This window comes from Aquila chrysaetos, chromosome 25 (genome assembly GCF_900496995.4).
Source record: "Aquila chrysaetos chrysaetos chromosome 25, bAquChr1.4, whole genome shotgun sequence".
Taxonomy (NCBI): domain Eukaryota; kingdom Metazoa; phylum Chordata; class Aves; order Accipitriformes; family Accipitridae; genus Aquila; species Aquila chrysaetos.
Window position 1 is genome coordinate 3239726 of NC_044028.1, and position 16321 is coordinate 3256046.

General features: G+C 54.7%; 1 protein-coding gene across 2 annotated transcripts in view; it reads right to left on the bottom strand.

The window, feature by feature from the left end:
* SLC5A10 (solute carrier family 5 member 10) overlaps window positions 1-14068 on the bottom strand; it is a 41829-nt gene extending 27761 nt beyond the window's left edge. For both annotated transcript variants that reach the window (XM_041120348.1, XM_041120347.1), the window contains exons 1-7: window positions 13935-14068; window positions 13155-13226; window positions 12193-12297; window positions 11496-11555; window positions 11191-11295; window positions 4832-4937; window positions 3096-3176 (exon numbers count right to left, since the gene is read on the bottom strand). In XM_041120348.1, the coding sequence (XP_040976282.1) occupies window positions 3096-3176; window positions 4832-4937; window positions 11191-11295; window positions 11496-11555; window positions 12193-12297; window positions 13155-13226; window positions 13935-14048 (643 nt within the window). In that variant the 5' untranslated portion in view covers window positions 14049-14068. The remainder of the gene's footprint in view (window positions 1-3095; window positions 3177-4831; window positions 4938-11190; window positions 11296-11495; window positions 11556-12192; window positions 12298-13154; window positions 13227-13934) is intronic.
* Between the last annotated feature and the right edge of the window lie 2253 nt (window positions 14069-16321).

Here is a 16321-nt window from a genome sequence, read left to right on the forward strand (position 1 = left end):
CCTGCTGAGGAGCACATGCCATGAACAAGCCCAAGCAAGCGAGCCTCCGAGCCCTTGGCAGCTGCCTTGGTGCTCCTCCTGCCCGTACCGCGGCCGCCAGCCCCCGGCAGCAGCTGCCAACCGGCCCCGGGGCTCTGCCCTGGCCCCCCACTGCTTCCCTGCTCCTGGGGGGGCACGGGCTGAACGCTCCTTGCAGCTCCCCTTGTACCTCCAGCAAGAAAATTTTGGAGCCAGAGGCATCGTTTTTCAGAGGAGGGAGGGATGGGAGGCACCCGCCCCGCTCCCCCCATGAGCCGCGGCCACCCACGCAGCGGCCGTGGAGGAGATAAGCGGGGAGGTGCGTTGGCACCTCCATACCCACGGCAGCTGCTGATGCTCAGGAGAAGAGAGGAGGCTCCAGGGCCTCCGTGGGTCTCACGGAGGGGAGACTCAAAGCAAGACTTCCAAGCATCCCTGGGTGCCTTTCCCCCAGTGTGGTCCAGCTGTCGCATCCTCCATCCCTTCTGCCCCCGTCCATGCGCTGCGGTCCGGACCCTCAGCTTGGCCCCCTCCATCACAGCAGCGTGGGGTGAGAACGTGCTCCTGAGAAGCTGCCATCCTGCAGGACAGTGTCCACGAGTGCTGCTGTCTTTAGACCAAGAGCAAAGCCCTCAGGCGTTGGGTGCTGGACACTGGGATTGCCATCAAGTGCCAGCTTAAGCACATCCCGATTTCCAAAACACCCGTCCTGCTCTGTTCCCTCCCGCCCGAGGACAGCCCTCTCCCTGCAGCCCTGCCGTTTCCATCACCGACCTGCAGCCCTGTCCCCATCCCAGGGCATCCCCCTGACCTGAGGCTTTTGGGGAGTTTGCAAAGGGGCATCATCCACCTTGCCCCCCCTGCCGTTTGCAAACCGGCCCCCGTATTTCACGGGGAGTCAGCATTTGTAAGCTTCTCCTGCCCTTGTGCAAGCAGCCCTGGCCACCCTCCAGCGCTTGGTTTATCCAGGCACCGGCTACTCCCAAGCTTTGCATGGGTGTTGGGCACCAACAAAGGCTCTCCAGAGGCAGAGGGCGAGTGCTGAAAGCGGAGATTCGCGCCCGGGGGTGTGGGCCTGCTCCCTTCCCAAAGGTGTTCGCCAGCAAGTCACGACACCTACGCCTGCTGAGACAGAAGAGCGGAGCAAAAACCTCAAGGCAGCTGGAGCTCAGCCTGCAGATGCCAGGCTGCAGCCTGCGGGCTCCGGCAGGATTAACATCCCTGCGGTGAATGCCAAGTAGGGTGCAGGATGGCACAGTCTCTGTTATCCACGGTGCTGGAGACTAGCAGAGCCACCACCAGCACCGCCACTCACTGAAACAGCCACCAAGCTCTCTGTTAAGCGAAGTGATTTGTCTACAACCCCTCGGTCTTGCACCCGCTTGTTATCTGACTCTGCCCAGCATCACACCCAAGAAGATTTGCACAACCCTCCTGCTCTCCCTCGGGAGATGCAACCTTGGAGCCAAGCAATATGTTTTTTCGTCCCTTCAGCAGCAGCAGGGGAGACAATGGTCCAGGTAGAGCAGACCCAGAGTGATCGCAGCTTAGCAGATGAGCATTAGCATCACTGCTGCAGCTGTCACCGTCTGAAGATACGAACAAGGTCAAACATGGAGAGTATCCTTTATTAGATGAGCTTGACAAGAGCTGGAGAAAACCCAGCACCCTTGAGGCATACCAGTCTCCAGGTCCTGAGGTCTCCCAAGACCTGAGGAAAAAAAATGTTGTGACCAGCAGCTTGTCTTTTTGCTCCCCTGGATCAGTCCCTCTCCCAAGCACCCTCACCTCCCTGCACACACCATGCCACGCTTGCAGGTTGGCAAAACCAAAAAAAGCTGGGCTCTGCAGTCTCCGGAGGGGATTTTCCAGACCTTGCCTACCTGCCCTCCTAGTCTGGCTCTGAGTTGCTGCACCCAGCCAAGCTTACCAGACACAAGCCGCAGAGAGCCCTATGGCCAACTACAGCTTCAGACAATGATCAGCAACGTCCAAGCACCTCGTCTAACGCAAAGGCTGCGGCCGCCGCTCAGATCTGCTTGGACAGGCAACGTGCTCCTCTGCCCGGCGCAGCTCCTTGCTTCTGCTGGGTTAGTTAGTATTATTGTCACTTTTCCAGGAAGTATCTGTCCTTTCATTTGGTTTTTGTAAATATATCTTGCTGCGTACAGGGCTCGCCCAGGAGCAAGCTCTGCTTTTGCACAGGGGAGCAGCCGCGGGACCGGGCTGCCTGCAGGTTTGGAGCTGCTCCCACCTCCACAGCAGAGCTCCTGTGCGACACTGGGTCAAAGCCTTTCCTACCTGCCCGCCTAAGCAGACTTCTCCAGGAGATGGTGGAAATCATCTCAGGAGTGCCTCTGGAAATCGTCCTCTGTAGTTAAACGCCTGCCTTTGAAGCTGGGACCTGACTTTTTGCCTCCTACTCCTCAGGGCCAAGAGCCCCGATGGCAGAACAAGGCTGATGAAAGCTCCCAGCCTTGCAAGGGTACTCTGCGGTTAAATGTACGGAGACACAACAGTGCTGAGTGTTCAGAAAGGACTGGTGATAAACCCTGCTCGCTCCAACCAGGAGGAAGGCACGGCACCGTGCTCTGCGTCCCCAGGCAAACCCCTGCAGCCGTGCCTCGTACCGGCACCACCTTCTGCCATGCGTGTCCCCGTGCGGTGGGATCCCATCTGAAGACCCCACCGCAATGCTGCTGCAAGTTTCCTGGAGCAAAACTGGAAACGCTGCTTTGCTGTCAAATGCTTGATCAGTCTCTCGGAGCGCATGGACTAGAGGCAAACATGCAGAGCAGCGATGACCACGGGAGGGTCACCAGTGCTGGGGACAGCCCCACATGGGAGACCAGAGGGATGCTTCATGGCATCGTCACCCAGACGAAAGGCATGTAGGGGAAGCAGAGGGGACACAGGGGGACCGCAGACTTTCTTTAGGCGATTGCTATGGGCCAAAGTCCTGCTGGGCATCTTGGCCACCGAAGTGCTCAGACTGTCTTCTTATTTATTTCCAAGACCGCCCGAGTGGGGAGAGAAGGTCCCCCTGAAAGGAGGATCTGTGCCGTCCCAGCTCTTACCTTTCACCGCCAGCACGATGGCTCCGAGGACCATGATGAGCGTCTGCAGCGCATCGGTGTAGATGACGGCCGCCAACCCCCCTGCACGAGAGCGATGCACAGCGTCGGGAGCGCTGCCAGCTTCGGGCTCAGCTCGGCCATGAAGCCCCAATAAAGCTGCCCGCGCCCGCGGGGACGTGCCTGTCACCTGCCTTGTCGTGCCGACGCTGCGGTGATGGGGGGCTGCAAGTGGGAGCGTGAAGGGGGAACGGCTCCTCGGTGGGTCTGGTGTCGAGGGGCGACAGCATCCCCCGCAGACGGGGTGGGGGGAGCAGCCGATAGCCACGGGGGCTGCAATCTCACCTGGGGCACGGAAGGGGAGCCGAGGGATGGCCGGAGGGGAGGGATGCAGCCCCACGTCCCCACGCAGTTGGGAGGATGCCGGCCAGCCCCAGCCCTGGCTCTTCGGATGCTCTAGCAAGCTGATGGCATTCAGGATGTTGATCTCATCATTCATCCCACCTCTCCCTAACATCATACCGGCTCTCCCCTTCGTACATCCCTCAGCTCTCCTCCCAACCCTACGGTTTTATTTTTCCAGCACCTGATGCTTAGCGGGGTCCCCCTTGGCCATCCAGCCAGCAGCATTTCTCCCTTTCCATCCCAAGCTCTCCCTCCGGACCTGTTGCAAACCCAGGACCTGCTTACCTAGCCAGAAAACAATTACTCAGCACACACTAAAAAAGTATTAAAAAGTAGCGGAGCTAGAGAAAATGGGTCAAAAATTGAACCAGTTTCAACCCCAGTCACCTAGTCACATCCCAGGAATTCAGGGCTGCACCCTCCCCAGCCATGACTGGGATTTGGAGAGATGTTCTCAGGATCAGGGTGATGCAATGATCACACCCTCTGCCTGAGCTCACGCTGAAATGCCTTACTTCACAAGCCTTGTGGGCAGGAAAAAAACTGAGATGGGATTTGCTTAAAACCAAAGCCTTGCAAAATCCACCATGTTTCGGATATACTTAAACTGTTTCCCGTTTTGATGGCTGGGACGAGATAGTGAGGGAGAATTTACTGCCGGGTGTCTCCACTGGCACTACCAGGGAAGGGAAGGTCCCAGCCAAAATAATAACCTAAAGGGCTGGCAGGGATACACGGTCCTGCGGTCCGAGAGAGGGACTGCAAGCCAGGAACCCACAATTTCCAACTCCAGCTCCAAACCCTCTTCTCCTCTGGATCACAGAAGAACCTTATGGATTGACCGTCCACAAAAATAGCTGGTCCCACAACAGGGAAGCACAGGCAGGAAATATTCCTGAAAGCTTTGCAGAGGGAGGGCAGCAAGTTGCATTGCAGGCAGGGCAAGTGGGAAGGAAATGAGTTGGGTAAAGGGCTCTCAGATTGTAGATTCCATAGTAATAGTCCTGTAATAGGAAAAGCCCTGATTATTGCTGTTACAAATAGGTACACACACAAGAAAGCATTTAACTACATGATGGAGGAGGAGTTATTACAAATGAAAAGCCATAATGACAAAGGAGGGGTCATGCATTGAGTCATTGTCTGAGCTGATGCTCAGATAGTGGCTGGATAGGGCAGGGAATATGAACCCCATTAGTATAAATCCCCAAAGACCTTCCAGGAGCAAAAAAAAAAAAATATATATATATATATATAGAATAAAAGCAGGAGTGTAAGTGGTGTGGTTCAACCAAAGAAGAAAGATTGAGGCCAGCAGATGCTGAGCAACCTACCCGCAATGGTGTAGAGCCCCGTGACCAGCAGCATCAGGACAGTGGAGAGGTAAAGGTCCCAGCCCAGGCAGACTTGTACGAAGAGGGCACCCGAGTACAGGTCCGTCTGTGCGTGGAAGAAGAAACACAGGGGCTGGGACGGGTGACATTCACTTGGCTAGACAGCACCCAAGGGGTGTTGCAAGGGCAGCACGGCAGGGAAACGGTCAACACTGCGGGTACAGCAAGGACATTGTACTGCACGTGCCAGGAGGACACATCCTGAAGCCAGTGCTGAAGCCCGGGGTCCCACGTGGGTGGCCGTGTCACCTCTGCAGATGGGTGTCACAGGCCACCTTCCCCCAAAGAGCGGAGCAAACAGCTCCAGCAGTTATGTGCAGCTGGGCTCAGCTGGATGCAGACACTGGGGTGTAAGGGTCAGAAATGGGATGCCTTGGGGCATCAGTGCTGCCGCAGCCTCTGACAGCAAAGCAGGGAGTTAGAGATACTCAGCCCGTTACAGGATCACACCCTGACCTGAGCTACCTCCTTGCTGCCCCAGGTACCTCCAGTTCCTTCCACCGATGGCAGTGCCCTGCTCTCCAGGTGGCATCTCACCATGCTTTCTGCAGAGCCCTGGAGACGGGGCACCTGGTACCAACCGAGGGGCTGTGCTCCCCCAGAACACCAGCACCCTTGGGTGCTCCCTGGAAGCAGCCCAAGCCACCCCCCCAGCCCAGCACACCCGTGCTGTTTCTGCACCCCAACAGCCCCTGCGGGGCCGATGCACGGGGGCGGCTGTAGCTGGTATTTCACGTTCTGCTTGGCAGGATTCGCCCTCCTGGCACCCGTGCTGCCGACAAGGAGGCTGCCAAGGACCAGCTCCCCCCTCCCCAGCTGCAGCAAAACGGTCCGGGCCGTCAGACCGGTCAGGAGGGCGGCAGCAAGCCTGAAAATGCTGCTGGGGGCAAGAGGGGATCTCCTCCCAGGTGCAGGGACTTTTGAAGGTGCTTGCTGGTACCTGCAATGCCTTTAGTGATGGATGGGGCAGCTCTGCGCCACGTCGCTTGAGCCATTTAGCGGTGCTCAGGTGGGTGCTAGTGGGGCAGAGCAAGGTGCTGCCCTGCTCCCTGGGGGCTGCAGCAGCATTTCAACCTTTGCAGCCACTCCACAGTGAGGAGCACACGTGGGCAGCCCCAGCAGAGAGCGCAAGACCCCCAGGATTGCCGTTCCTAAGCCTTGCCCCAGCAACAAGACACCTCTTGCTGAGCATCTCTGGGGAAAAATATCTCCTCCTGGTTTTGCACAGATGGGGAAACCAAGGCATGAGCAAGCGGCAGAAGTTGCTTTCGGCCCCAAGGGAGAAGCAGCAGCCATGGGGTCCTGCACCCCAGCACGGACCAGCACAAATGCATCCTCCAACACGTTCCCTGACCTTTGCAGCCCCCCGGCAAAGCCCCTGGAAGAGGTTTGGGGTTTCTGCTTGGCCACAGAAAGACAGACCGACTCCACATCCAACACGCTGCCTCCACCAGCCCCAGCATCTCCTGCGCCCGCGTCACGTCCCACAGGGATGCCAGGAGTGTGCCTCTGCCCGGAGGAGCGTGCGCAGGCCTGCAGCTCACTCAGCTGCCAAACTCCCTCGAGATGATTGACATCCCAAAAGTGACCACTGTTTCCCACCTGTGGGAGAGCTGGACCCACACAAGGAGGTCTGGTCATGGTCTCGTGGGAACGTAATGTAAAGCAGAGACTCAGAGGGAGCTGGGGGACCTCCTCCAACAAAACCACTGATGCCGTGGGAGCAAAGGACCGGCGCAGAGGGCAGTGCCCGTGCTACCACCGTGTCTCCACCCACAGCTGAGATCCAGCCATCCCCAGCGCTCGGCTGGGGTATCTTCACAAAGACCTTGTTTGGAGAAGGAAACGAGGCCAGAAGAGGCAGGAAAAGGCAAGACGAGCCGACTCCATGCCCTCGCCCGGAGCCATGACGGCTTCCCACAGCCAAGACATCAGCTCTGATTTGACATCTTTCTTCACGCACCTCCCAGAAACCATCCCCCAAACAGCAGGACTTTCTTGCCCGGTCATGCGGCAGCAGTCGCTTGGGATTAGTAACGTGGAGGACCGGTGCCGTTTCCCATATCGCACCTCCTTCCCCTAACTCTGCCCTCCCTCCTCCCAGCGCTGCTCCAGCAAGCTCGCAACGCAGGAGCTGAGGACCGTCATCAGGTGATAGAGAGGGGCCACGCAGGATTACGCAATGGGAGAACCAAGGTTTGTGCCACCTAGCAGGGCTCCGTCAGCCAGAAAACCCAGTAGGTGAGCACACACCCAGCTTCAGCACAACATGAAAGCCCGTTCCCCAGCAGACGAGCCCACACCGTTAGGCATAACGTGGATTAAATCACAAATCAAACCGACCAGAAGAGCACTTACACCATGATCTTGAGGATCCTAATTCAGAGACTGTTCCACAACATCTGGACCAGGCTTTACACCACAGTCATGCCCAGCATTCCCAAGGGAGGTACCATGTGTCCTCAGCTGCACTTGGGCTTGGCCATGTCTCTGGGACAGCCCTTGCCAGCACCGAGAGGCAATTCAGCCCTGGAATGTCCTGCTGAAGAGGAACCAACTCATGGGCAACCGTGCCAAAACCTCTGCCAGTGGCTCCTCTGATGCCTTTCCACCACAAACGCAATCCAGCCACAGCTTGGTACCACAGAGACCACCAAGCAGCCCTACAAGAGGACAACTAAGCTGTTCATGCAGTGCAAGCTTCAGCTGCAAGGCAGAAAAGCCCCAACCAAGGGCCCTCAGCCATCTCCTCCCAACGCCACCTGGAGTGGGAACGCAAAATATTTTGAGCCGCCCTAGCACAGTGCCAGCCAAGCATCCTTGGCATTTTCCAGAGCTCCTAGTGTCCCTTGGAGGGATCCATCACTTGTCATCTCAGCACCAGCCAGAAAGTCATGCTCCCCTGTGACTGCCTCCTTCTCCAGCAACCCTTCCCCAGAGCCCAGCTGTGAAGACTCAGCCCTGGACAAGATATTTCATAACTGCTTCTCCTGACTTTCTCAATGCTTAATCATTTTTGCAGTCGTCTGCAAATGAGTCTAAGCCTTTGCTATGAGGAAGCAGAGGTATCTCCACCTCCCTTCCTGGTAATTCTGCTAGGGTGGGAAAAAATAAAAGCGCATGTGACTGAGTCGTTAATAAGACATCCCAAATACAAAAACAAGCTAATTAAAACCAGGCATGACCTATTCATAAAATAAGTCCTTTCAACTGTAAAAGGAGAGGAGAAGCCTTTGAAGTCAGGCCTCATAATCCAGTGAGAACCCTGCCTCCATCGGTGACCTCACTTGGAAACTCGTTCTTACCCAACATCGTTAATGCCTGCCCAATGAAAGATGGCTTTAGAGACAGCTTGGATTTAACAATTGGTGAAGCCGAAGTCTCAGTAGAACAAGTTACCCAGGGTACAGAGGAGTCTCCAGGGGCTCTTTACCAAGGCTAGGACGCCTGCGCAACTCCTCACGTGTTCCTAGCCGGGGGGACACGATCTCTCAGCAGGACTCTGGGCTGCCCCGCTGCACCCAGCCATGAAATGCAGAAGCCTGGGGTCCACCAAAGGGTAAATTCCAGGAGAGGAGAGACTGGCATCCCTTCTGCCCCAAAAGAAGAGCCAAGGGAGGAGCGCTGACGCCATGTCTCAGCTCGGGAGAACGTGGAGCGGAGATCCATCCATAAACGCAACGTCTGCAGGGAGAGGAGGCAGGAAAAGCCCAGCTAGTCCCAGGCTTTGAGGCAGCCCCCAGTAAAGACCAAAGGAAACCCCCGCCGAGAGACAGCACTGCCTAATTTCTCCGAGTTTCGCACTCTGGTCCCACGCTCCCTGCTGCAGCCACCACCGGGGACGGGACACTGGGCCAGTTTGGCAACGCCCCGTGTGTCTGCAGACATTCATCCCAACCCACTGCTGGAAACAACCATTGTCTGTGAGATTTACCATGAATGGAGCCAGATGCCAAGATAATCCCCTTATTAGGCTGATTCCTTTTCTGTTGCATCCTGCGTGACTCAGAGATCAGAGAAAACTCAGCAGACCAAAGCAACTATAGCACTGGCTGAGAAAAGGCACAGGAAGAGACATTTGGGAGCGTCCACCAGGCTCCAAACACAAGGCTGGGCTGAGAAGGGCCAAGAGAACCGCAGAAGTTCCCATCGGTGCAGGCACTGGGCAGAGGTCATCTACAGGTTCATCTGGTGTTAGGCAAGGGGTGACACCACAACGGTCTCCCAAGCCAAGAATGAACTTGTAGGACATCCATCCCTTCTGAGCAAAGCCATGGAGACACTGGAAACCAAAGGGACTAAGCACATGCCCATGGCATGGTAGGGAACCGTTTTGTAAGAGAAGAGGGGACGTCTGTGATAGTCTGGAAAGAGACTCAAAGGCAACCAGCCCTCAAACTACCGGTAATTTCTTTCTTCAAATTCAGACCAGCAAGAACAATCTACACCACCGGAAATCCTATCCCAGCTTCCAACCTTTCCTTTTAAATGCCAGCAGGGATTCACACAGATCCCAGGGACCAACACCACAGTCACGGATGCTCCAGCATCTCCCTCGAGCTCCTGCTGGGTCTTCGTCAGGAGCAGGGGAGAGATATCTCCTGAGCAGCACGCAGGAGGGGAGTAAGTAACGAGAGTTTACTGGACATTAGGAAAATTGGGGAATAATCAAAGCATCACTCTCCAAACCTGCAAACTGAACTGGTGGTCCTGGAGCCACCAGGCTGATTTCAGGAGAAATCCCATAGCACTTTCAACACCATAAACAATAAAGGTATAAAGAATATCAGTTTTATGGGGAGAATGCCCTCCAGCATGACAGGACATGGTTTTGCGGGGGGACATACAGGTGGCAGCCGCACCGACGGAATCGCCAGCATCACCTCTGCCACGCTGAAAGCCCTTCATCAGCAGGAACGCGGGAAGGGCTGCCATCTCCCCTGCAACCCGCCTTTTAAATCCAAAGCATAGTGCCTTGCCCAAGGTCAAAGAGCAGCTCACGGGAAGGAGACGGGGGTCTCCTGAAGCTGGGGACATCACATCACGCAGCACGGGGGTCTGTCCGATGTAGGTTCAGCCTCTCCCTTTGCATTACGCGCTGATGGATGTGCACGGCCAGCACTGTTCGCAGTCTGCTCCATCCTCTGCATCCCTCGGAGGGGGACCCAGAGGATCCCCCCCACAGCTCAGCCCGGGGCCTGGGGCTGCAAAGCCACCAGCGAGAAGGCAGAAATGCCGCCCAGGGAGCGATGGCTGCATCCAGCCAAGCTGGAGTTTGCGAAGCGCGGAGCTGGCGAACGCAGCGGCAGGCGCTGAGCGCCTCGCCGTGGGGAAACGCGCTCCGGCACCGGCCTTCCTGCCCTGCAGACAGCCACTTCTGCAGCCAGCCACATGCAAAAACATATTTCTTGCAGTCAGTCACCTGCAAAAGCATATTTCTTTTAGGCGGTGAAACGCAGAAGCCCTAGCAGACCCCAGGTCAGATCCGCCTGCTCCGTCAGAGGCGGTGGTGCAGGATTGCTCCCTCCGGCAGTTTTTCTCCTCCAGATCGTTTCTGAGCTGTTTGCTCTTGATCACTGTCTCGCTGTCTCCAGCCCCCCCCAGGGCTGTCTGTGCCCGGCTCTCTCCTGCTTGCCCTAGGCCTGGTGTCACAGGCTTTTTAGCTGTTTTACCTCGGATAAACTCTTCTCACGGTTACCAAGAGGGCAGCAGGAACAGAGGCTGCACACAGGGAACTGTGAATGAGGCCAAAATGTGGGGGAAACATCCCTGTGGAAGAGTCCCTGAAAATCAGGCACTTTCTCTGTACAGGCTTGGGCATCTTATAGCTGCAGCAAGGTTTCCTTTCCTCAGAAAACCTGCATGCCTTAAAGCAATGAATGCATTCCCACTTCGGTCCCCAGCTCTGCCGGGTCCCTCGGGGATGCCGGAAAGCATCATCACTGCTGGAGCATGGAGAAAAACCCAGACGATACAACCCAGCCTCCGAGCACGTTTCACCCACAACCTCTACTACAAGGCGAGGGCACCATGAGTTTGGGAATCCTGACACACAGCCACGCATCCGTCAGGGCCACCCGGACATGAGCATCGCTGCTGGATCTACCTACAAACGCACGAGGTGTCGCAGACAGCATCTGCCCACGAATTCCCACCTCTCGTCCTGCTCCCTCTTGGAGCATCCTGCAGCAGCTGCTCTCCCCTGCCTTGGCTACACAAGGTTTGAGCCCCAAAATAACATTTCGCTTGCTGGGAATCAGTCGTGGGTTTGTCACAAGAGCTGAGCGGGAGCTACTCACAGAGATTTTGGTGAAGATGGAGAGCAGGAGCGACAGGCTGGAGAGGTACATCCGGATCCTCTCCCCTCCAAACCTTCGCTGGAGATACTCCGGCATCGTGACAATCTGCCAGGGGGGAAAGAGAGTGATCATTGCCCTGTCCAGGCCCCCTCCTCTGGGGATGGTCCCAGGGAAGGCAAGGGGACAGCTGCATTCCCAGAACAGGGCTTAGCAGTCTCAAAGGACAGTGGTGACAGCCCTCCGGGGAGCAGGGGACCTGGCCGGGGCCGTGTTCCCCACAGCAGGCTCAGGGCAGCTGTACGTACCCCAGATGAGATGTAAACCGGCACGAACACCCAGGCTAGCGCCAGAAGAGCATAAGTCGCCTGTTGGGAAGGAGGAACACGGCACAGCCAGAAAAAACACTGATCCTGCTGCAGCTCAACGTTGACTGCAGTGCTAGACCCTGTCCACCACTCCTGAGCCAGCCCTGGCTCACCCTCAAGTGCACGTTTACATCCCTGAATGGCTTCACACGGCAGGCAGGGGGGGGACGAGGTCATGGTGGAGACCCCCCCCGGCACCCCCGTCTGCAGGAGCCCGCTCCCCTCAGCTCTTCAGCTCCTGACCAGACATTTCCCACTAACTCCTCGAGCACCAAGCAAGCCCAATGCCATATTTTTGCTGCAGAACCCAAGGACTTTGGATACAACATGCAGGGAAGCAGGGAATGGGTGACCTATTCAGCCATCTCCCTGTCGGGGTCATGGAGGGGCTGGACTGGGAAGCTCTGCTCTGAAATGTCCTTTTCCCGGAGCACATGGACCCGAGTTGACTCCAAACTCACTGTACGTGCACTAGACATGAGCTGGAGAAGCTGAGTTAGCGGGGTTGCATTAATTACCCCCTGCACAACTCCTCCCAAGCCTTTCGAGACATTGCGCGAAGCTGCTGCGAAATGGGCCATCTGCTGCGACGCGGCTCGAGAAACTCATTTTCTTAATAACGCGACACGTTTCTTACATTCCACTCGAAGCCAGTGACAGCAATTCCCCCGGCAGCACCGGTCCCGGCCAGCCCGATGAAGAGCCCCGAGCCTTCGCTGCTGGCGAAGAGAGAGGCGCCGATCTGCGGAGGAGCAGGGGAGGTGCTGTGGGTGCTCACAGGCGGGGTGCCCGGCCGCCGGCTCCCCACGGCTTGGCACGGCAGTCCCGCCAGCTGGACCAGCTTTGGTGCTTCCCCGGCAGCGCAGCCCCGAAGGGATAACTCGGTAAGAGGAGGCGGCAAAAATAACGTCTGAACGGGAGCAGCAGAGCGCAGACCTCCCCGCCACTTCTAAAAGCAAAGCGTGGCCAAAGATACACCGCGTGTGATGAGGGACGTCTACGTATTTGCAAGAAAAACCCTTAACAGACTCCAATCCAGGTAGGCGTGAGCCCCAGCAACAAGTGCTCGAGCGCGTTCAGCTCATCTGGGCATCCCCGGTGGGTTTTGGGTGGACTTTCTTGTCTTCAGGAAGATGAGGAGGAGCCACACTTTGCTGCATTTGCCACGGTGGCCACGCACCCTGCCCGGAGGTGGCCCTGCGCAAGCAGCCAGTGCCAGACATGGGAAAGACCTACAACCAGTTTGTCAAGATCATACTGAAATAAGAGGAGGGAGAAAAGAAAGTTGGGACACCCACGTCTTGTTGGAGCCACCAGGAGCACACAGGGCTGGTGGAGATAGATGTTTGACTCCAACAACCCCTGCCCAAGTTCACAGCAGCCTACGCGGAGACCCAAGAAGCCGGGTGGGCTCCAGCACCCTTCATGCAATGAGAAGGGAAACGCAGCTCAAAAGACACGAATCCTGGCAGAAGGAGGTATACAGGGTGGGGGAAAGTGTGGGCAGGCAGTGGAGAAAGCAGGGGCGCAGAAGAGGGAATTTGGTGGGATGTCCCTGCTGCCCAGGGTGTCACAAGAGGGACGGAGATCTCTACTTACTGGCCACCATGCCATGTCTCTGCCAGCAAGGAAATAGCCACTGACGGTGTTTCTGTTCACCCTGCAGGAAGACTGGGAGGAGAAAAGATCAGCACAGAGCACCCTTTCCCTACAAACCCAGACGAGGCACCAAGAAAGCACGAAACCAAGTCTCCCAGACAAGAAGCCAAGAGACAGGAGACTCGGGATAATTAATGGGAGCTCTGCACCTCAAGCTTAATTACACGAAACGGTGGCTGCACCCCGAGTACCTGGAGCCACGAATAGCAAAGAAGGCACCCCGAGAGGGGGAAGCACGGAGGATGCGCCCATCCTACCGCCATCCCGAGCAGACAGGTTGGCTAATAGGGCCCAGCTTTGGCTACGATTTTTCTGCAAGGCAGAATAAACGTCTTTGGAGAACCTTTGTCTGAAACTGCGGGTAGCCGAGGGCTTTTTCTGTTAAGCAGGGCATTTGTCTCAACACCCTTTAATAGACAAGCGGCAGATCTGCTTACGCCCAGCAGACCGGAGGCCGGGTGAGAGGTTTGTGCCGTGGTTAATTCCACCTTGTTCTCAGGCTATAGGAGTCTTTCTGTAGGGAGTGAAAGGGGTGGAGGGTTTGTACAACAGAACAGAGCAAATGCAGGACAACACTCAAAATACGTAACAAGTGCAAACTACAACAAGAAAATAATAGAGATTTTCAAAAGATTGCACGCAGAAAAGCCAGCCCTGAAAAAAAAACAAAACCAAAACTTACTCGGAAAGCAGAAAGGGAACAAGAGAAAATATTCTTACCCATATTCCCACTGCAACATTTAAGGAAAAATAAACCACTACGACAACAAGGTCAGCAATGCTGAACTGCTGCGAGGGGGTAAAGGATCCAGCAGTGGAATTGCCCTCCATCATTCTTCTGCCTCCTTCCTCATCCTCAGTCTCACACAGACAGTCACTCAATCAGTAACTCGTTAGTGGCTTGAGGGCATTTATCATTAAACAAGCCAGCAGTAAGAGCTTCGCTTCCAAAGGCGCTTGGGTGGGCAGCCTGGCTGCCCACTGCCTCCCTCCCCTTCCAGTTTCCCATCGCCCTTCCAGCTGGCACCCAAGGGACCCCCAGTCCAGGCAAGCACCTCTTGATTTCGGTGTCTCACAAACGAGCAGCTACTTAATCCCCATTTCCTTGGGGTTTTCTGCTTCTTCTGCATTGATCTTGAAGAAACTGCAGGCTCCAGTCCAAGCTGCCCCTGCAATTAAAGCATTTCTGCAGTGCAGACTCTCAGGATAAGGGCTCCCAGCAGCCTCTTGCAGAGGTGCCTTAAATCTAAATATTGCTGGACAAGAAACAGCGAAGGCTTTCGTCTTCTATGAACTGTAAACCAAACCCCAATATTTTTCTTGCAGATAGTAAGTCTGGAAAGAATTTGCATGATCTTCTGCCTAGTTAATTACTGTAGAAATTGCTGAATAAAGCAGGGTTTTTAAGGTGGTTTTTACATTTGAAGGATCCCAGAGAAATACCGCTAAGAATAGCTGGCATTTCTGGTGATCCAATATTTTTGCTTCTGGGAAAAGCACATAGAGATTAGGTAGCTCTGCAGTTATGTGCTGTAATGAAAGGGGTATGAAAAATGTCCGAGGGAAGACGCGTGCACTTTGCTCACTTTCAACCACTCCAATGCTATGAAAAGCCAAAGGACCGGCAATCCAGTCTCACGATCGCAACTTGCTCCCAAATTCTTGAGTCCTAATCAATACAAAAATTGCACTGCACAGAACTAGGCAAAGTTGGGGGTTTTCTACGTGCTAAAAGCAATGATCAAACACAGGAGTGATGTGAACATCCAAGGTGGAGCCTCAGCACGCCAGCGAGGGCTGACCAGCAGAAATGCTCACAGAAGAGATGAAGCCATTCCTCCAAAGGCCAACATGAAACAAGCAGCAGGAAACAACCTTTGAATTTAATATTTCTGGACATTTAGGAATCATGCTGTTTGCTGCACTGGATGCTTGGCTGGCTCATTTCCAAATGGCAGCACGCTTTCCAACCATGTATCACAAGGTCCCACTAATAAAATAAATACCCTGCAACTAATACACCCATCACTGAGACAGGTCAGCATATTTCTCCTCTCAAATAGCCACCGAGGCACCCAGGAGCAGGTCTGCACACTTGCGAGAGGAACTGAAGTTCCCCCTCACTGCTCAGCTGGAATTTAACCTGCATTAACACATTCAAAGTACATGTGTTAATACAGCCTGGTGTACCTATTAACATCACTGAAGTGTTTAATAACCTACTGTCACTGAAGTACAACCAGGTACAGCCTTGCATTTGCTCATTTCATAGAGAAAGAACGTACCTCTCTGGACAGGACCACAAAAATCAAACAGAATAATCTTATGAAAAATAAGCTCACAGAATGAAGAACAGCATTATCTGAACAGAAACATGAAGTTGCTTAAATAAAATCCCATCTCACTTGCTGAATGTACCAACAAGACCAAGTACTGGAAATCTTTTCACAATACCTAGGTCTTCTAGTCACAGGCCTCCATTGTGCCCAGTGCTGGAGCAAGACAGACAAGGGAAGGAAAAAAAACCCAACTGTTTTTATCCTTAAAAGCCAATGAACCTTCCAAAGCCCTTGGAAGTTTGTCTCGAGCAGAGAGAAATGGTGTCAACAAAGGTTAATTTTCACTTCTGGTTTTGAACATGCCTCAAGTTTTATACTCATTTGTAGGACATTCTGATGGAGAGAGATTAGACCAAACAACCCCTAAATGCTCATTAATTCCACCACCATTTTGTCTGCAACAGGTCAGGAACTTCAAGTCTCTGAGACTGGAAGCTCAGCATGGCAGCTAGCCGGCCATTCCACCCACATGTACCCAAGTTCGGCTGGGAAAACAAACCTGAACAAGTTAAGCTCTGCACTATGGCCCTATTTTTTAGTACATCCATGCATTCAGGCCAGGCTAGAAACCTCTGAAAAAAGAGTTTACCTGTGATGAGCTGATTTGGATTTTACCAGCTGGAACCTCTGCCTGCCCCCAGTATTCCCAAGTCCCTGTTGTTCCTTGACATCCAGCCATAAACTCAGCTCCCTCCCACATTCCCTGAAGCAAAGCAGCACACTGGAAGTGTGCCTTTAACTGCCAAATTACAACTAATCTAAAAACCT